General features: G+C 39.3%; 1 protein-coding gene across 2 annotated transcripts in view; it reads left to right on the top strand.

The window, feature by feature from the left end:
* The window catches only part of LOC130913652 (mitochondrial import receptor subunit TOM70-like), a 78784-nt gene that overhangs the window by 4270 nt on the left and 51985 nt on the right, over positions 1-22529 (top strand). For both annotated transcript variants that reach the window (XM_057832428.1, XM_057832429.1), the window contains 4 exons: positions 6841-7014; positions 7113-7239; positions 17396-17484; positions 17561-17709. In XM_057832428.1, the coding sequence (XP_057688411.1) occupies positions 6841-7014; positions 7113-7239; positions 17396-17484; positions 17561-17709 (539 nt within the window). The remainder of the gene's footprint in view (positions 1-6840; positions 7015-7112; positions 7240-17395; positions 17485-17560; positions 17710-22529) is intronic.

Genomic DNA, 22529 nt, shown 5'->3' with positions numbered 1-22529 from the left:
TGAAAACAAGTTAAGTAATCATATTTATTATTCAAAATGTCTGTCATTTTTAGCTTAGAATCATTAATTGATGTCTAATATTTCAATTAAAAAAAAATTACTTAGAAAAAAATTATTCACTCGCATATTTTAAACTTTTACAAAAATGACGTCACAATGAAAAAATTGGTGTCCGTAAAAAAGTCACTGATATCTTCCTCATAACTGTCGCTTAATTGTATTTTTATTGTTACTATCGCATTTTCTCCAATACGTTAGATGATAAATAATCGATCCAAACAAAGACAAATTGAAAAATAACATTTAAAAGGGTAAATATATGAGAAAGAACATCTCAACTACTCCTTGATGTCTGTGATTTCTGCATCGCGACCCTTGCTATGTTACCATTTTTCACACATAAAATCCCCCAAAAATTCAGCTTTGGCCATTCACAGCTGTGTCTTGACACTCAGTGATACATGCTAGGTGGAGTTTTCAGACCAAAACAAGATAAGTATGCGATAATATCTCGTTAAAGTCATGGTGTCTGTAATTCTGCTCTCGTGTGTTCTCACCACCAGATAGGGTTTTGCTGTTTAAAAAAAAATTTTTTTTTTTTAAATGCCCGCCTGTTCAAAATTTTTCCTCCCCCAGAAAATTGAGATTTTAAGCTTTCCAATGATGTATCACACGCGCATATCAGGCAATTTTGAATTCTGGTCAAATTGGGGGTCTCAGAGCGGAACTTCAAGTCACCTGAGTGTTTTCCGCCATATATATATATATATATATATATATATATATATATATATATATATATATATATATATATATATATATATATATATATATACACAAATGGATATAAATGGTTTTAAGGACTTCAGATATAATAATTATGATCAATTTTAAACATAACTGTCCAATCAAATCATTTTTCAACAAGAATAAAGTCCTGTAGTAGAAAAATGCTTGGCTTTATTAAATACTTCTGTTTATCTACCTTAGCTGTGACTCTTGGTGGACATGTAGAAAATACAAACTCCTCATGATCACTTCTGGCATTTAATTTATAAGTCTCAAACGCCCCCCCCCCCCCCCCACACACACACATTCATTCCAAAGCGGCTTCCTTGCAGAAACTGTTTAACAAGTTAAACGATGATTGACACCTGCTGCGCTTTGATGTCCCCTTCTTTGGCAAGATCAAAGATACCCGCATCGTTCACTTTAATAAGCAAGTGCGGCAGTGACTGTGAGGTTCAAAGAGCTGGGAGAGGAAGGGTGTGAGGATGTGCGCAGAGCAGAAAGCAGGGCGTATGTGGATTAAAAAAAATAAAAACTATCGCACGTCCTTGCGATGGGACTATTGCGCACGCACACATTGCGATGGCGATGTTTAAACGATATATCGTTGAGGCCTACTACAAAGTATTTCATAACGCATGCAGTATATTCCAAAAGTTTGGAGACACCTCAACGGTGGATACTTTGAAGAATGTAGAATATAAAACCTGTTTTCATGTACATAATTCCTCATGTTCATTCATAGTTTTGATATTTTCAGTGATAATTTGCAATAGGAGTGAAAATATATAAAACGCACAAATGATGAGGCGTGGCCAAACTTTGGACTCGCTCTTTTGCTTTGGACTCGCACACACACACAAAAAGTCCACTCCGCCTATGGTTGCAAAGTATAACTATAAAATGTACATAAAGGCTGGTTACAAACTCTAAAATTGCTGGGTGTCTCGTTACCTGTTGGCTTTGTTTCGATTTTTGTCGCGGTGTGCTGTAATTCCAAGTGGTTCCTTCAATTAGATGTAGAGTTATTAGCAGTCGACTGCCTTTTTGAGCCAGCGCAAAGTTTGCGACGGACGGAGATATTTTTTGTCATGTTTATTGGAGGTAAATGTGAAGTCATGGCTTTATGTCCAATAAGCAAATGCAGCCGTTTGTGGTCCTTCTCCCATGTCTTCCACTGTTAGCATCCTGAGAGATAGCCAGGCTACGTTGTTTGTTGGCTGCCAACAGCGCTCATAGCATGGTAATACATGTGACCCGTTTTTTTTCCCCGATGAGAAAACGTGACATCCGATGTCACTGTCAAACTCAAGAGCAATATTTTCTATTCAGATTCTATTTGTACATGACTACAGTATTCTTTATTCTACATACATCATGAGGCAAAAACAAAATAGTAACGCACAGACATTGAGGAAACAAACTTTAATCAGATTACTGGCTTCGAAAAATGAACGCATTAGATTTCTCGTTACCGAACGAAAGTAATCGGATTACAGTAACGCGTTACTCATTGACAAATCTGCTCATAACTATCGCTTAATTGTATTTTTTCTGTCGCTGTCACATTTTCCCCAAAATTTTAGATGATACATATTCGATCCAAACAAGGAAAAATTGAAAAATAATGTTTAAAAGGGTAAAAATATGAAAATCTCGACCACTCGTTGTCTGCGATTTCTGCATTGCGACCCTTGTTAAATCACCGTGTTTCACCCATAAAATCACCCCAAAATCCGGCTGTGGCCATTCACGGCTGTGTCTTGACACTCGGTGATACATGCTACATAGTTTTTCGATCGAAACAAGGTAAGTATGCGATAATATCCTGGTTCACTTCCTACCTGTCCAACCGCACACAATTCATCAAATTCGGCTGCATAAATCCAATTCCCTCCCTGTCTCCGCTGGCGTGCCCCAGGGTTCTGTCCTGGGGCCTTTTCGCTTTATCATTTACATTCTCCCCCTCGGTTCCATCTTCCGCGAACACAACATTCACGGATTACGCGGATGACACCCAGCTCTACATCTCCTCAAAACCAACTGCCTCCCTCCCACCTTCCTCCCTCACCCTCTGCTTGGATGACATTAACTTTTGGTTCTCCTCTAACTTCCTCCTACTCAATAGCTCCAAAACATAAGTCCTCCTAGTTGGAACCACCGTCATGCTCTCTCATGTCCATAAGTTCTCTATTATCATCAACAATGCACCGATCTTACCTTCGTCTCAGGTTAAGAGTCTGGGTGTCATCCTCGACAGCACGCTCTCCTTCCGGTCACATATCAACAGCATCACCAGATCAGCCTATTTCCACCATACCAACATTTCTCGTCTCCTCCCTTCTCTCACCCGCCATACCGCTTCCACCCTGGTCTGTAATCTAATAGCCTCCCGGCTCGATTATTGTAACTCACTGCTCTTCGGTCTCCCTAACAAGTCCCTCCAGAAACTCCAGCTCCTCCAGAACTCAGTAGCAGGCCTCATCACTTGAACCCCTGCAACACACCACATCACCCCCATCCTCCGTCAACTTCACTGACTTCCCGTCAAAAAAAGAATCAATTACAAGATCTTCATCATCACCTTCAAAACACTCCACGGCCTGGCCCCTCCTTACCTTTGCAATCTACTCCGTTTAAACAATCCAACCCGTCCACTTCGCCCTACCACTATTCTCCCCCTCTCCGTCCCCCGTGTCCGCCTCTCCACCTTTGGTTCCAGAGCTTTTAGTCAGTTTGCCCCACAGCTTGGAATTCCCTACCCCCTGATCTCCGCAGCATATCTACCCTATCACTCTTCAAATCCAGACTGACAACACGCCTGTTCACTCTTTCTTATCCACCATAACCCCTAGCTCTGTTATATCTTTACTTCTCTTTATTTTGCTTTTAATCTTTTATCCTTCTAATACCTTTATATCGTATTCAGAGGTTTCGCTAGACTTTTTCGTTGTCTGTCATTTTGACTGACAGTGTCATAAAAATCCGGTCATAATCTATTTTTACCCGTCACTTACATTTTTAAAATGATAATAATGACATATTCAATAGTATTTAGTTTTCATTCATTTTTAATTAATATTCCGTCCGAACAAGCTTAACAAGAGGCAAACAGACAGCGGAGTGCACCAATCAGCGACGGGCAGACGTGCCGTTAGCAAAGCTATGGAGTTAAAATCTAACTCCATACAAAGCAACGAGGGCAGGACGAGGGACTTGCGCGCGGAAGTAAACATACGAGGACAACGGAGTTTATTCAACATGGCTAGCGCGAGACAGACTGTTGTCAATGACTCGTGTCGATGTGTTTTAGCTCATTTAAAACTGAATACCGCGGATTGGAACATATTCTCGGCTTTCCCGTCGCCATCCGTGTTGATGTAGAGACGACTTTCGACGCGCAAGAGTGACGTTACTCTTGAAGAGCACGTCACGCAAATAAACAAATCTGATTTGTCGATTGATTTTGTACCTACTCGAGAGGCTGTGTCCCAGACTTTTCTCTCTGTTTGAAAAATACAGGGAGAACAGTCTGGCCGTGCCAGGCAAACACTCAGTTGCCTTGATATTTTTCCGAGTAAGGCCAACGACGTCATGCATCAAGAGAGACAATAGCTACTTAATATGCTCACTTGCCACCCTGTGGTCTGGGGTGTCAATTGCAACCTGTCAAAATGACGGATGGACTTCATTTTTTTCCGTCACCGTTTTAAAAAAACTGTAAACGACGGAAAATATTCGGTTAACGCGACCCCTGATCGTACTGTGATTCCATGTCTTTTGTGAAGCGTCTTTGTGTGGTCTGAAAAGCGCTCTAGAAATAAATGTATTAATATTATTATTAATATCTCGTTAAAATCGTGGCGTCTTTAATTCTGCTCTCGCGTGCTCTCGCGTCCAGTTAGGGTTTTGCTGTTTAAAAATGTTTTTTTTTTTTTCTTGTGTTTGTTTTGCCCTCCTGTTCAAAGTTTTTTCTTCCCCCAGAAAATTGAGATTTCAAGTTTTCCAATGATGTATCACACATGTATATCGGACAATTTTGAAAGTTGGCCAAATTGGGGGTCTCAGAGCGCAACTTCAAGTCACCTGAGTGTTTTCCGCCATATTTATAATTGTCGCATTGTCTGCTTCCATTGTGACGTCAGAAGTGTATCCTTGGATATGTTTCGGTTTTGGAAAAGGACAAGAAATGATGGGAATATGGACCTAAACAAACAATCAATGCAGCGTTTTAATGTTGATTTGAGTGGACAATAAAACTTAAATGTCATTATCTCACGTTTTACTTGGTTGATTGACTTCAAGTAAAAATAAGGGTGTCCAAAATTAGCGCGTTAACGGGCGGTCATTTTTTAAATTAATCACGTTAAAATATTTGACGCAATTAACTAGAGCTGGGAATCTTTGGGCACCTAACGATTCGATTACGATTACGATTCAGAGGCTCCGATTCGATTATAAAACGATTATTGATGCACCCCCCTCCTTTTTTTTTTTTTTTTTTTTTAATGTTTTGTACATTAGTTCCAAAATTGTTCAAAAATACTCTCAGGCTGAACCAAACTACTATTTCAGTATCAAGTTAACATATAGCAGTAAACAAATATACAAAAATAACAGTACATAAAAAACTCCAGTCCCCATTCTGTATCAGCAGCTTTAAACTACTTTCAATTAATTTAATGTTGTGAATCAACCGTTAAAGTTGTTAAAATTGCTCCTGTTATTCCATAATTTCTCTTTTGTCTACTTTCGACATGTGAAAGTTTTAAAATTATTTTAAAGATAGATTCAAGTCTATATTTTACCGATTTAGGAGTATTTTAGATAAAAAGTTAATTAGGTTCGCTTGGAAGGTTCGCTACAACAGCCTTGCAGGGAAGTGTACTGCTTTAAAATGGCAGCCGTTTACTAACGCCCGCATCTAACTTTTTGTAGATGTGCTGCTAACGCTACTGAATCTATATTACATCTAGTCGTATATAAATGATATCTACCGCAACATAATGTGGATGTACTTTGTAGCAGCTTTTCGGCAGCAGTCAGGTATGTTGTTGTTTTTTTAATCTCGTGGCATGAGTTGAGCTAGAGCCGAGAGTTGAGCATTGGCGTTACCCGAGGGGCCGGGTAATGAGAAGCATGATGTTTAGCTACTCTCGCTCCCGAAGACCGCACGGGCCGCTCAGTGTGTTGTACTTCTGCTTTACTTCGCATATTTCAATAATCGGAATTTGGATGTTTGTGAATCGTTCTCGAATCTTCCACAGCCGGATCGCGAATAATCTAAGAATCGGAAATTTTGCACACCTCTACAATTAACGCAGATGCCCAGATTAAAATGAGAGAACAGTGTCATGGCCACTTGTTACTTGTTTTTTTTGTCTCCCTCTGCTGGCGCTTTGGTGCGACTGCTTTTAAGGTGAGAATTGTGTAATTATTGACATCAACAATGGCAAGCTACTAGTTTCTTTTTTGATTAAAAATGTTTACAAATTTTATTAAAACGAAAACATTAAGAGGGGTTTTAAAATAAAATTTCTATAATTTGTACTAACATTTATCTTTTAAGAACTACAAGTCTTTCTATCCATGGATCGCTTTAACAGAATGTTAATGTTAATGCCATTTTGTTGATTTATTGTTATAATAAACAAATAGAGTACTTATGTACAGTATGTTGAATGTATATGTCCGTCTTGTGTCTTATATTTCCATTCCAACAATAATTTACAGAAAAATATGGCATATTTTATAGATGGTTTGAATTGCGATTAAATACGATTAGTTAATTTTTAAGCTGTGATTAACTCGACTAAAAATTTGAATCGTTTGACAGCCCTAGTAAAAACGAGAGTAAACCTAAACTTCCGCACTTTCAAACGAGACGACCATAGCCGTATAAAATGTGCTGCAGCTGTTGCAAGCGTTACATCAACTGACAAAGACCGATTGGATCATTTCTCACGGCACACTTGACGATCTCTCACGGCACTGCCGCGGCACACCGGCTGAAAAACACTGGCCTAATAGACATCTTTCTCCCCTTTTTAGGGTCGTTTTGAACGTGCCCGAGAGGCAAATCAAAAAGGCAACAAATACTTTAAGGCGGCCAAGTATGAGAACGCCATCCAGTGTTACACAGAGGCCATTGAACTCTGCCCCACTGAACAGAAGAGCTACCTGTCGGTGTTCTATCGCAACCGAGCGGAGGCTTATGAGAAGCAGGTTGGCACATACTCTCCTAAATTAGCAAAGAGCGCTTTCTTGTGACTCTGCTGCATATGGGAAACTTTTCTGTTACCAACGGTTGCCTTTTACTATAGAGGAAATGGACTGAAGTGTCGCGAGACAGATCACGGGTACTAATGCTCGACCCACACAACTACGCAGCTTTCTTGAAGCTTTACGAGGCTAATAGAAGACTGGACGATAAGAAAGAATGCCTGGAAGGTGAGTAAAACTAGTCAAACCTTGATCGGTCCTGACACTAAATTAATGGCTTCAAAATGTTTCACCTTTTGGTGAAATTCGCCGTTTTGAAGTCAAAAAGGGTGACCTACGTGAATTGTGTGTGTGTGTGTGTGTGTGGGGGGGGGGTGTTAAATTATTATTATATTATTATTATTATCATGTGATTAACTCTGTGCGTAAACTGACCTCTTCAGAAATCGGTCCTTTAAAAAAAGTTTCACTTGGACAGTCAGCAAATCCTTCTGGCTGTTTTGCTGATGAGAACAAATCATCGGCCCATACCTGTCAAGTTGTACGGTTTCGGCGTAATTTGTACAAGTGAGCACTGATTTTTAAATGTGTACGCCCTACGTTCAAAATCTGGACGTTTTTCGTGCATTACGTTTTTTTCTCCGTTCGGATTTTGTCACCGTTTCTGCAACGAGATAATGAGCCTTACTATGCGTTACTAGGTTGGTTGGATGACGTGAGAAAAGTGAGAGACACTGAGGGAAAAGAGTGTTTGTTGTGACGCTGTAGCAAACGCGATGCTAGGCTAGATGACTCCAATATTTTCTGACTGTAGCCGACAGCCTACAATCTACGCCTACATATCACATGCATATAGGACTACATGCGAAATGACAGACTCGGCGGCGTTAGTAAACAGCCAACATCTTAAAGTGCATGTGACACGAAAAAGCGTGTTTATTTCATAATACACGTCACGCGGTATTTTATGCTCCTGAATGATATGGATCGCTTGGATGTGTGTGGAAGCGATCGCTATATTTATTTAGTTTTTTGAATCCCGCGCCATCAAAATGAGTGACTTCCGGCTTCGGTCTTGCATTGAGGAGGAGGGCGCTGTGACGTGTATGGTAGAAGACGTCCTCTTCACGCTACAGTGTACTGTTGTGTATGAGGACGAAGGATTCAGCTGATTTTGTGGATTAATATGTTTATTTTTCGCATCACGCCAGCCAAACGGCTGCAGAAAAATCATTCTGTATGAGGGAGAGGTGTATGCGCCTTTTTGGAGTTTCAAAAGGTTCCCATTCACCGTGGATATTGTCCAAAACAAGCCCGACTACAGTGGGAGCATTGGACTTAGGAGGAAGTGAGTAAACATCTTGTTTAGTATTATGTCAAATATTAATACAGCTATTACAAAGTAAACACTACAAACTTTCTTTAAATAAAGGACTACTTACGTTTGATCATTGATAGGCATGTAAAAAGCTCTCCTCGTGCACATTAGCAGCACGTTAGCTCCACAACAACTGCAGCCGCCCTCCTCCGGGGAACGAACTGTAAATTGCTCTCCGCCGTGCGGTTTGCCGATCCGCAAAGACAATTGACAACCCAGTCGTCATATCAAATAATCCAGGCTATTTATGTGTGATTTTCCGCTTCCAAGACTTTGAAACATCACTCGGTTCGGTTAGCATGTCGGCTAGCTGTCACGCCTTTTGGTTTGTTTACATTCTCCGAAGCCGGGGAAGGGGAATGACATATGTCCGATTTAGGTCTCATAAAATATCGTTCGGGAGATGCGACAGTAAAGGTGAAGTCGACAGTTTTGACCATTATGGAGTAATTTTGCCATGTCGTCCTGAATAAATGCATTTTTATTATTTCATGTTCCATTTAGCACAAGACTTTTATTTGTCATGACCATGCCATGTATTTAGCAATTGGGGAAAATACTTTGATAAAAAGAATATCCTGTAAAAATGTTGATGTAAAGAGACAGAAACAATGACATTTTGCAGCTCTCTTCGTCGCGTTTCCTCGTTGTGAATAGTTCCCCCTTGACGGGCTGACTGGTCCTTCTCAAGTCATTTATATAGCTATTGGGGAAAAATACTTGGATTAAAACAATATCCTGTAAAAATATTGGAGTAGAGAGACTGAAACAATGACATTTTGCGTCTCTCTTCGTCGTGTTTTCCTCGTTCTGAATAATTCCCCCTCAATGGGCTGAATAGTAAAAACGATGAGCCCAGTCTACCGCTGACGTCATCCACCTGTTGGGGACGCTAAAGCCCTATAATGGTAGGCGTGGCTAACCAGCAGATTAAAAGACTAATTTCTCGTCATCTGCGCTTTGCTAAATTGTTGTATATAGTCGAATCGTCTCAAAATATGATTCTAATTCATATGATAATGCCATTTAAGACTTTTTCTCTCATGTCGTATGCTCTTTAAAGCAGTAGACTTCTCAGAAAGGCTCTGTAGCAGTGAACTTTCCTAGCGAACCTAAGTAACTTTTTATCTCTCAGTTCCGGTTCTGTCCCAGCTGCCTTCAAACAGGCTGTTGTCAGACTCCTTCTTACGAAAAAAAATCTCGACTCCTCTGTGCTGTCCAATTTTAGACCCGTCTCCCATTTGTCTTTCCTTTCTAAAGTTCTAGAAAAAGTTGTTTTAATTCAATTGCAAACATTTTTAGAGGCAAACTCCACCCTTGACAAGTTCCAATCAGGCTTCAGGTCCAGACATAGCACTGTTAAAAGTGCACAACGACATTGCCCTTTCTGTAGATAATGGAAACCCAGCAATCCTTGTTTGACTAGACCTCACAGCAGCATTTGATACAGTTGACCACACAGTCCTTGTATCTCGTTTAGAACACTTTATAGGTATCCGTGGTAATGCTCTACAGTGGTTTAAATCGTACCTGGGATCTTCTCGGCAATGATTGGGGAATTTTCCTCCTCACAAACCTCTCTGTCTTGTGGGGTGCCACAAGGCTCTATTAGGATCAATTATAAAAAAACATAATATATCTTTCCATTTTTATGCTGATGATCTGCAGCTGTATCTCCCCCAGAGACCCAACGAACAAACTGCTCTCACTAAATTAATGGAGTGCATATCCGATGTGAAGCAGTGGCTAGCACAAAACGTTTGACATCTTAACGAAAGCAAAACTGAATATATTGCTTTTGGCACACCTTGTATGTTAAATGCCCTTGAGCCCAACTCTGGCGCTCTGGCTCCCTTTTTCAGACCCGTGCCGCTCATAAGGCGAGCTAAGCAACCGCCTAAGTGCACACCAGCGTCCAAAGCATCAAGAAAAATATTCAAATACTATTTGATGAAAGGAGTATTCAAATAATTATACAAAGCAATAAAACAAATAAAACAACAAAACCGTTCATAATAAGTCCTTAAATAATAATGAAATCATTTTCTAGTGTGCCTTCTGCTCGTTTCACTTTTTCCTGTGATGCGATAATTTCACCACAGACCCTAGTCTCTCTCACCACCCAGCAGACCAGAGAGCTACCTGAAGGGGCTGTTTTTAGCCTTTGCAATTGAGCGACGTTACGGTGACAAGTCAACTTCATGAAAAGAAGCCCTCCGAGTCAAAAGAAAAAGAAAGAAGAGAGCAAAGACGTGAAGAAAAACAGGTTTGTTGTGATTGTTTTCAACAGCATAAGCACGAAGACTTGGCGCAACTGCAAGCTAGCGGTTATTTACATAGAGTTTATATGACTTAGTGCATAAGCTAAATTATACTGTATCATTAGCTAGGCTGTTGTTTTAGAAATATTTTCTGTATTCAGCCAGCTGTGGATTAGTTTCAGTTAAATTTACTCCCCCTCCAATTTTAGACAAATTTGGACAAAGTGTATAGGAGACTAAAATTGTCTTGCTTATTTTCATGTGATGTGAACCACTTTTACCTTGTGTCAAATTGCGCTTTTCAAATAAATTTGCCTTGCCTAAAAGTGCCAAGGGTAATTAAATAAATACACCATTAAATATGCAATTAATAATTTAAAAGTTCTGCGGTATGGGGGACTAAAAGTGCCACGGATTTAAATGCAAACATTTGTTATTAAATGTGTCATTAATTAATTAAAATGGCGATCAAGTTCAAGTAAAAACATATTCAATTTATTATTATTATTTTTTGCTATCATATATTAAATCAAAAATTAAATTATTGGATAGTCCTGTGTAGTTGCTGTGCTTCAAGAATTTATTTTCTTTTAACTACGCCTATCAAAGATAGTGGCCAGATCCAATAGACAGGTACAGTAGGCTGCCAGAATTTAGGCGCTATTATGGTTATGTCATGCTAGTTTCACAATCAACAACTATTTGACTAATATAATGTAACATTCCACTTTCTTCTCTTTGTAAATGCTCTTCTGAAATATTTTCCTTCTATCTCTGTACATCCTGGGCCATCTTTTACAGCGAACGTATCCACATCAGCACCAAGTCCAAGCCCACCAAGTCCAGGAAAGAAGTGCACCTTCCAAAACAACTGTCATTTGAAAGTGCAATAGATGCTTTTACATCAGTAAAGACAAGCTGAGTAAGGTTATAGGTCAAGGTGAAAAAAAAAAAAAAAAAAATTCATTTTAAAGTGTTCTGTGTTTCTTTATATAGGTTCGTGTGGGCGGGTGTTAATCATATTGTAATAACAATTGTAATTTATTTAATGCATTCATTTTTGAAGTGTTTTTATTGGTGTTTTTGAATAGTTGTTCCAGCATTTTTCTTTTAATTTCTGCACTTGTTCGTTGTGTTTTATAATATAATACAGTTACAAAGAGATAATGTGCTTTTTCAGTGTGAGTGTTTAAATACAGGACTGTCTCAGATAATTAGAATATTGTGATAAAGTTCTTTACTTTCTGTAATGCAATTAAAAAAACAAAAATGTCATACATTCTGGATTCATTACACATCAACTGAACTATTTCAAGCCTTTTATTATTTTAATATTGCTGAATTTGGCTTACAGCTTAAGAAAACTCAAAAATCCTATCTCAAAATATTAGAATATCATGAAAAAGTATACAAGTAGGCTATTCAACTAATCACCTGAATCATCTACTGTAATTAACTCGAAACACCTGCGAGGGTTTCCTGAGCCTTAAAAACACTCAGCTTGGTTCAGTAAACTAAATCACAAGTATGGGGAAGACTGCTGATCTGACTGCTGTCCAGAGGACCATCATTGATACCCTCCATCAGGAGGGTAAGACACAAAAAGAAATTTCTCAAAGAGCAGGCTGTTCACAGGTTGCATTTCATTTGGAAGTCAAGGCGCCAGAGTCTGGAGAAAGGCTGGAGAGGAACAAAATCCAAGTTGCTTGAAATCCAGTGTGAAGTTCCCACAGTCAGCAATGGTTTGGGGAGCCATGTCAGCTACTGGTGTTGGTCCACTGTGTTTCATCAAGTCCAGAGTAAATGCAACTGTGTACCACGAGATTTTAGAGCACTACATGCTTCCATCTGCTGAAAAGCTCTATGGAGATGAGGATTTCATTTTCCAGCATGATCTGGCACCTGCCCACAGTGCCAAAACCACCAGTAACTGGTGCACTGACCATGGCATCACTGTCCTTGATTGGCCTGCTAATTCCCCTGACCTGAACCCCATCGAGAATTTGTGGGGTATAGTTAAGAAGAAGATGAAAGACACCAGACCTACAAATGCAAATGAGCTGAAGGCCGCTATCGAAGCATCCTGGGCATCAATAACACCTCAGCAATGCCACAGGCTGATTGCCTCCATGCCACGCCGGATTGATGCAGTAATCCGTGCAAAAGGATTCCCAACCAAGTACTGAGTGCATCAATGGACATTTTCAAATGTTTGATTTAGTTTTGCTGTTATAAAATTATTTTTTTACTTGGTCTGAGGAAGTATTCTAATTTTTTGATATAGGATTTTTGAGGTTTCTTAAGCTGTAAGCCAAAATCAGCAATATTAAAATAATAAAAGGCTTGAAATAGTTCAGTTGATGTGTAATGAATCCAGAATGTATGACATTTTTGTTTTTTTAATTGCATTACAGAAAGTAAAGAACTTTATCACAATATTCTAATTATCTGAGACAGTCCTGTATATGTGGTAAAAAAAAAAAAAAAAGGGGGGGGGGGGTTGCCAGCAAATGTGTTGCCTAGGGAACCAAACTACTGGTCAGGAACGGCCCTGTCCTTTTTTAAGACGCATGTTAAAAATCTGTTTTTTCCAGCTCCGTCTCTTGGCCAAAGTGAAGCCTTTTCTTACTCGCGACGACCTTGAAAAAGCAATTCACGCTTTATGTTGGTCTTCCCAAGTCCTAGATTTCTCGTCTCCAACTTGTTCAAAATGCTGCTGCTCGATTTTTAACAGGTACAGTACACCTAGACATGAACATATTACCCCCTTGCTATCATCGCTCCACTGGCTTCCGGTCCATTTTAGAATTGATTTAAAAAAGGGATGTCCCGATCCAGGTTTTTGCACTTCCGATCCGATACTGATATTGTTTTGCACTTCCGATCTGATACCGATACTGGCCGATACTGATACCGGCCAATCTGAGCATGCTTTAAAGTTTAAAAGTTATTTAGCCTCCTTAATTAGTTGTCAGACTCTTGTTGAAAAGGGTTTTAGTACTCTTGATAACAACTAGCCAGCGGAATTCGTTGAGTTTGAATAACACACAGTGGTTGGTAACAAGAAACTGACCTGTTTGTTCAGTGACAAACACAAAACATGATAAATAACAAACAGAAATGGCATAGTCAGTCAGTAAAACGTGCAAATAATATTGTAAACTGTCTCAAAAAAGCAAAACACACAAACAACCTCAGTGGAAAATCCCACAAACCCCCCCAAGCTATTAGATGCTTTTAATGTTTCGTGCATTAGTGATAAAAATTGTTTTAAAAGCCTCTCAGGTTTAAATAAACTACTATTTCAGTATCAAGTTAATATTTTAAAACAGTCAATAAAATACTCAAGTCCCCCTTCTGTATCATCAGCTTTAAACTAAATTCAATTAATTTATTTTTTCGAATCAACTGTTATCGAAAATTATCGAAAGAGTTGTGTTCGAACAGATCCAGACTTTTATGATGCAAAACAAATCTTTTTAACTCATTTCAGTCTGGATTTCGGCCACAACACAGCACTGAGACCGTGCTTATCAAAGTCCTAAATGATATTCGTCGGAATACCGATGCAGGCAAATCATCTGTTCTGCTACTATTGGATCTCAGCGCCGCATTTGACACGGTTGATCACAACATACTACTCAGCAGATTGGAACAGTGGGTAGGGCTTACTGACACTATTCTTCAGTGGTTCACATCCTATTTACATGATAGGGATTTCTTTGTGTCAATCGGAAACTTATCAGTCAGAACGAACCAAATTCACGTGTGGAGTCCCTCAAGAGTTAATTCTTGGACCACTCTTATTTAACATCTATATGCTTCCGTTAGCTCAGATAATGGAACAGTATGACATCTCTTATCACGCCTATGCAGATGACACACAACTGTACATTTCTGTGTCCCCACATGATTATAGTCCCTTAGTCTCCCTGAGTAAATGCATTCATCAAATCAATGAATGGATGTGCCAGAATTTTCTCCAGTTAAGTGTGGAGAAGACAGAGGTGATCATTTTTGGGCCAAAAAAGGAAAGGTCAAAGATAAGCAGCCAACTTAGCACAATGTCACTTACAGCTACAAATCAAGTCAGAAACCTTGGCGTAATTATTGATTCAGACCTAAAATTTGATAGCCATCTAAAGTCCGTCACTAAATCCGCTTATTACCACCTAAAAAATATAACCAGAATTAAGGGGATTCTGACTCAACAAGACATGGAAAAACTTATGCATGCATTCATTTTCAGCAGATTGGACTATTGCAACGGTATATTTACAGGTCTTGATTAAATTTTTTTTTTTTTTTTAAATCAGTCAGGAAGCTGCAGCTAGTACAGAATGCTGCAGCCAGAGTCCTTACAAATACAAGGAAGCTGGACCACATTATACCGGTTTTGAAATCGCTACACTGGCTTCCAGTGAGTCAAAGGATAGACTATAAAATACTACTGCTCGTTTACGAAACACTTAATGGCCTTGGACCAAAATACATGCTTGACTTGTTCGATTCCTATTAGACATCTAGACCCCTAAGGTCGTCTGGAACCGGTCTTCTGCATGTTCCAAGAACAAGAACCAAGCAGGGTGAGGCAGCATTTAGTTATTATGCTCCTCACCTCTGGAAAAGTTACCCGAACGTCTGAAGTATGCTCAAACTGTTAGCTCTTTTAAATCAGGGCTAAAAACACTTTTGTTTAGCACTGCATATCCATAACTGGCTATATATTTCAATCTACCTGCTTTCTATTCCTCTTGTGCTTATCTCCATTGCTGATTTCAATTATTATTAGTAGTAGTAGTTTTTGTTTTATTTTCATTTTTGTTTTATTTTTATTTATTTATTTTTATTCTGTGATTAAATGCGATCTTTTGTCTTGGTTTTTACGTTGTGTTGATTTAAATGTGATTTTTATGATCTTCATGTGATGTAAAGCACTTTGAATTGCCTTGTGTTGAATTGTGCTATATAAATAAATTTGCCTTGCCTTGTTAAAGTTGTTAAAATTGCTCCCGTTATTCCATAATTTCCCTTCTGTCTACTTTTGACATGTGAAAGTTTTAAAACTGTATTGAAGATGGATTCAAGTCAAGATTTTTCTGATTTAGGAATGTTTTAGATAAAAGGTTAATTAGGTTCGCTTGGAAGGTTAGGATCATCTAACATATCGGGGAAATTGCGACAGCATCAAAAAAAAAAAAAACACTTAAGCGATAGTTATGAGGTACATATCCGTGGCTTTTTTACAGACGTCAAATTTTTCATTGTGACGTAATTTGTTTAAAAGTTTAAAATATGTGAGTGAATAATTTTTTAAAGTCGTTTTCTTTTTTTAAACTAAATATTAGACATCAATGAATGATTCTAAACTAAAAAAGACAGACATTTTGAATAATAAATATAATTACTTACCTTTTTATGGCTAGGTTGAAACAAAAGCGGTTGCGCGACGTCTGTAAACGGGGGTTTTCAGGGTAAAACGGACAAATTAAAAATAGTTCGGGGGCTTAATGCGCCATGAATCTGCTATGGCAGCATATAGACATATTGTTCTATCAAACACAACGGTTGTTTTGGATTAAAATCAAGCAGTTTCTTTTAAAGAGGAGTGCAAGAGCAGAAACAGCTTTTTCAGTCTTGTCTGTGTTTTCCGCTATATATAAATGCGACATTAGATAATTTCTCGCGGCACACCTTACGATCTCTCACGGCACACTGGTTGGAAAAAACACTGCGTTAGTGTGTCCAATTATAAATTAAAAAGGTCAATTGATAAAATTAACCTACCGATGCCATCTTTGAGTCAGGGAACATTTCTTTTGCTAATTGTGAGAAGTGATCAGCAATAGTTGCAGGTAAATTGTGTTCGGCAACAAAATGGCAAAATAAAATCTCCGCTTTCGTCACTTCTCATTCTGCAGACTTCCATCTTCATGACCAGTGTTGTTAATCTTACTTTTAAAAAGTAATTAATTACAGTTGCAAATGACTTCTCCCAAAAAGTAATTGTTAGTAACTCAGTTACCTGAATGTAAGAGTAATTGGTTACTTGGCAAAGTAACTGGTGTTATGTTTCTTTTTTTTTTTTTTTTTCCTCCTCATTTTTTCAAAAAACACAGTAACCTTTCCTATGGTTGGAAGTCTTTAATGTTGTGAATAAACTGTAAAAGTTGTTAAAATTGCTCCCGTTTTTGCATTAGTTCCCTTCTGTCTACTTTCGACATGTGAAAGTTTTAAAACGGTTTCATCATTTAAAGAAAGATTCTAGTCAAGATTTTGCCAATTTAGGAGTATTTAGATAAAAAGTTCGCTAGGAAGGTTCACTACAACAGAGCCTTCCTGAGAACTAACGCCGCCGAGTCTGTCATTTCACATGTAGTTCTATATGCATGTGATATGTAGGCGTAGATTGTAGGCTGTCGGCTACAGTCAGGAACTATTGGAGCCATCTGAACTAGCATCGTGTTTGCTACAGCAAACACATCAAACATCAAACATACATCAAACACTCTCCTCTCTCTCCGTGTATGACTTTTCTCACGTCTTTCAACCAACGTAGTAACGCATAGTAACGCACATTGTCTCGCTGCTGAAATCCGGAGAAAGAAAAACGGAATGCAAGAAAAACGTACAGATTTTTAATGTATGGTGTACACATTTAAAAATCAGTGCTCACTTGAACAAATTACGCCGAAACCGTACAACTTGACAGGTATGTTAACGGTTGTTGCGTTACTTCTGTCAGATCGCATCGCTCCGTCTATCCCGGAGGACGAGCTGAACGAGGAGAGCAAGACGCCCCCTATGGGAAATAAGGCCCTAGACGAATATAAGGTGTGTGCTGTGCTTTTGATATTAACGTCCACGTTGTTCGACAAAAAAAATAGTAAAACCTTTCTTTGGGTTCTAGAACCGAGAGTGGACGATGCCTTCTCCTCAGTACATCAAATCCTACTTTGGTTCTTTCACCGATGACATCATCTCGCAGCCGCTACAGATGGGCGAGAAGAAAGATGAAGACAAGGACAATGAGGGCGAGGCCGCCGAGGTCACAGCTAGGTACTAGAGAACATTTTGCCACCATGGTTAATAGAGGTGGGAATCTTGGGGCACCTAACGATTCGATTACGATTCAGAGGCAACAAATTGATTATTGATGCCCCACCACCCCCCCAGCTTTTAGCTGCTTTTAAAGGGTATGTAGCGGCAAAGGGGGTGTGAGACATCAATAGAACCGTTATGTGCCAAGATAACAAATATTGATAAAGTTAACAAAAAAATCAATCACATTAATGAGCAATTATCGAAAATAGATTGAAAATGACGAACATTCCCGAAAGTGTTCCGGAAACAGCCGAATGCGGTGGCGACGTCACGACAAGTGATTGACAGTCGAGTCGGAGCCAGGTGCCATTGTTTTTTGACGACGAGAGAGTAGCGTTGGGGTTTGTTTGACGAAAACATCTCAAAAATGGTTCAAAACTGCTGTGCTATGTGGTGTACTAATAGTTATTTATCGGAATATAGTAGAGATGCCCCGATCGGCCTCCCGATCGATCGGGTCCGATCACGTACTTTCCAAAGTATCGGAATCGGCAAAAACATGTCGGCCATGCCATTTTATAATATACAAATATTTTAATTAATCGTTTTCTAATTGTTTTTAATGTTACAGAAATAATATGTTACTGTCATCCAGTCTTTAGTGTAGGCTTTGCATTGGGTTTTCGTAAATATCCTGAAGAGGGCGGTATTTACATGATTTATAAATGAATCACATTAAAGTATTTAAGCTATTCTTATTTGCGATGTATGACCCTTTCATTCATTGTCATACTAAATCTGTTGTGCCGCCATTTTACCTACGTAGAGAGTTAAAGGTCAGCAACAATTGAGTAATATGATATTTGCCTGCCTTTGACATCTCCCTTCATTTGATTATAGTTTTGCATAAGTCCACCCCATGATTAGGACTATCATGGGAAGATTTTGTGAAACAAGGCTGCAATAAATCATTGTCTTTACACCATAACTTGTCTTCCAAGCAGAGATAGTATATCCATTCTTACGATGACTCACAGTCATGGTTCCACTTTCCCATCATGGTTCCACTTTCCCATCATGCCTTGGGGCATGCTGCAGTATCTGAACTGAAAGCTCAACAAATACACTAGATGGCAGTATTTAGTCACAATACACAAAGTCCCAAGTATTTCTATCCTTGGATCCCTCTCACAGAAAGAATGTTAATAATGTAAATGCCATCTTGAGGATTTATTGTCATAATAAACAAATAGAGTACTTATGTACTGTATGTTGAATGTATATATTCGTCCGAGTTTTATTCATTTTTTTCTTAATGCATTGCCAAAATGTATATGATCGGGAAAAATTATCGGGAATGATCGGAATTGAATCGGGAGCCAAAAAAAGCAATCGGATCGGGAAATATCGGGATCGGCAGATACTCAAACTAAAACGATCGGGATCGGATCGGGAGCAAAAAAACATGATCGGAACAACCCTAGAATATAGTATCCATGACTTCCCGAACACGAAAAAAAAAGCTGGACTATGCAGACGATGGGTAAAGTTCCTTCGTGCAAAGAGGGCTAATTTTCTAGACACAGCCTCCGGCACGCTTTTCTGTGGTGCGCATTTTCCACCTGAAAGCTTCTCGAACTATGGACAAGTGAAATCGGATTTTGCTAAAAGATTGCTCCTCAAAGGAGATGCGGTGCCGACCATACACGCGCAGCTACCTAAATGTCCTGAGATATCAAGAAAGAGGACGATGAGTGGCAAAGGAGGCTAAAGCTAAGCAAAGGAGGAGAGCAGCCAAGCTCGAAATGGCCAGAGTGAGTACTCTTTTATAATAAAAAAATGTCACGCATTGGATACAAGACTGGACACATGTATAAATTATCGTTCGTAAAATATATAGAACAAATCCTCTGATCCCATTCATATTTGTGTCTGTTGGCAGAGCGAAAAGCTATGATAGCGCAATAAATGATAATTATTCTATGCATTCCTTTATTTAGCAGTCACGGCGTATCAGCTTCACAGAAAGAAATGCAAAACAAATCATTGGTGTTTCCCACACAATCTGCTGCCGATGTTTCATCAGTGTCATTGCTCCCCTCAATGACCGTTTAATTACGCATCATTGGCGTTCGTTTGGGCTCAAACTGGTAACTTATAAAACCGATTAAAGCTTTGTAACTCTCCTCGTCACCATTAGATGAACATTCGTTACGTCCTTCTACGTCGGATTCGTCGCTGAAACTAGAAACAAAATTGTCTGCCATCATCGCCGCCATTCAGTATTAAAGCACTGAGCCTTTTTCTTGTTAAAGAAACACCCCTCACTGTCAATTTTGAATTCTCTTTTATTGACAACGAGGGGTGTTTCTTCATGAGGGAACTTGGAATATGTGCAGGACGAACACAATGCATCAGCATAAACAGCTCAAAACACCCCTAATTCTCCCCTCACTAGGAGGAATTCTATTGATGCAGACAGGCGCTGCCCCCCTAGTGGCCGGTGGCACTCTCTTCACTTGTCGTGACGTCACGCACACAATCTACCAGATCTCGGGCGCCGGTCGTTTTAGCTTGACAATCGAGCCAAATTTCTCTCATTTTCTTGTGTGTAATTACACGAAATGGCATGATATGAATACAAAAGGCATGCGTTTATGGATAAATGATGGAATATTAAAATTTTCCCAGGGCACTATATACCCTTTAATGCTTCGTACATTAGTTCCAAAATTGTACAAAAATTCTCTCAGGCTTATTAAACAAACTACTATTTAAGTAACATGTTAACAGTTCACAACATTAATAAAAAAAATCTCAAGTACCCAGTCTGTATTGGCAGCTTTAAACTATTTACTGTTGTGAATCAACTGTTGGTTTTCAAAATTGCTCCCGTTATTCCATAATTTCCCTTTTGTCTACTTTCGACATGTGAAGTTTTAAAACTGTTTCATCATTTAAGGATAGATTCAAGTCAAGATTTTGCCAATTTAAGAGTATTTTCGATAAAAAGTTAATTAGGTTGGCTACAACAGAGCCTTCCAGAGACGTTTATGAACGCCGGCAAATCTGTCATTTCGCATCTAGTTCTCTATACATATGCTAATGCCGCCGAGTCTGTCATTTCGCATCTAGTTTTATATACAGTGGGGCAAATAAGTATTTAGCCAACCACCAATTGTGCAAGTTCTCCTACTTGAAAAGATTACAGAGGCCTGTAATTGTCAACATGGGTAAACCTCAACCATGAGAGACAGAATATGGAAAAAAAAAAAAACAGAAAATCACAATGTTTGATTCTTAAAGAATTTATTTGCAAATTAGAGTGGAAAATAAGTATTTGGTCACCTACAAACAAGCAAGATTTCTGGCTGTCAAAGAGGTCTAACCTTTTCTAGTCTAACCTCAGTCAGTCACACTCCAAACTCCACTGTGGCCAAGACCAAAGAGCTGTCAAAGGACACCAGAAACAAAATTGTAGACCTCCAGCAGGCTAGGAAGACTGAATCTGCAATAGGTAAAACACTTGGTGTAAAGAAATCAATTGTGGGAGCAATTATTAGAAAATGGAAGACATACAAGACCACTGATAATCTCCCTCGATCTGGGGCTCCATGCAAGATGTGGCGTCAAAATGATAACAAGAACTGTGAGCGAAAATCTTAGAACCACATGGGGGAACCTAGCGAATGACCTACAGAGAGCTGTGACCACAGTAACAAAGGCTACTATCAGTAACACAATGCGCCGCCAGGGACTCAAATCCTGCACTGCCAGATGTGTCCCCCTGCTGAAGCCAGTACACGTCCAGGCTAAGCCTGTCGCAATATGCAATAATTCCATTTATCGCGCGATAAATAAAAATGAAGGCGGTAATTTTTCCGCTGCGATTTATCGCCTCGCGTGCACGTGCGTGCGCGCGTGCGGCAGACGTGCTGTTAAAAGTACGGATTCCTCGTTACCAACTGCGCAAAATGCATCTTCGTTCCAGGTCCGGCAAAAACTAGCGCCGGAGCCAATCGTTCCCATTATATCCTATTGTTCAACGTATACCGGCCGCGTCAGTCCTCCGGGGTGACTGTAGACCATCTATGGCGCGCCGGTGTTGTTGACGTGTGGGCGCTCCGTCAGGAGCACAACGCCGGATATTTACGACGAAGTCCGCCAAAACATTGTTACCGACCTGGCTGCTACGGACAACCTCGCTTTGACAACGAACAGCTCCTTCAAACTCGTCCTGTTTATGAAAGTCATTTTGACATTTGCTGGTGCTGTGTAGTAATGTGCAGACGTGACTTCAGCGGCGCTTGCTAACTTTCTTAATGCGCGCAGACACTAGATATCATGAAATGGCAAACTACATGTGCTACGTTCCATGCCATTGGCTACGTGAGCCCAGAGTGATTATGGGACATGTAGTCCATATACTACATCGATGAATTCTAAACTGTCATGACTGAATGGAAGTTAAGAAGGCCAAATCAATCCATACCAGTGACTATAGATAATGTTGCAAATATTGTTAATTCAGTACGTGACACAGATGGATTCGGACCACAAATAGGATGTCTTGCTCATGTAGTAAACCTAGCTACTCAGAGAGCTGTATCAATCAACAGTGTGCCCTCCCTCACTTTACAAACAGTAAAGATTGTTCTCAGCACTTTCATACAAATTTTTTTCAGATCAGTAAGAAGTAAGCACAAAAATATTATGCACTAAAATGCATGTTTATATGATGGCAATTTAATTTTTGCTCGTTAACAAAAAAAAAAAACACACCAAAAAAACGAAACAAAAATATAATTGTTATTTTTTTTACAGAGCATTAAATG

This window comes from Corythoichthys intestinalis, chromosome 3 (assembly GCF_030265065.1).
Source record: "Corythoichthys intestinalis isolate RoL2023-P3 chromosome 3, ASM3026506v1, whole genome shotgun sequence".
NCBI classification, from domain to species: domain Eukaryota; kingdom Metazoa; phylum Chordata; class Actinopteri; order Syngnathiformes; family Syngnathidae; genus Corythoichthys; species Corythoichthys intestinalis.
The sequence above is the reverse complement of the archived record's forward strand: the minus strand, read 5'-3'. Positions and strand labels throughout refer to the sequence as shown.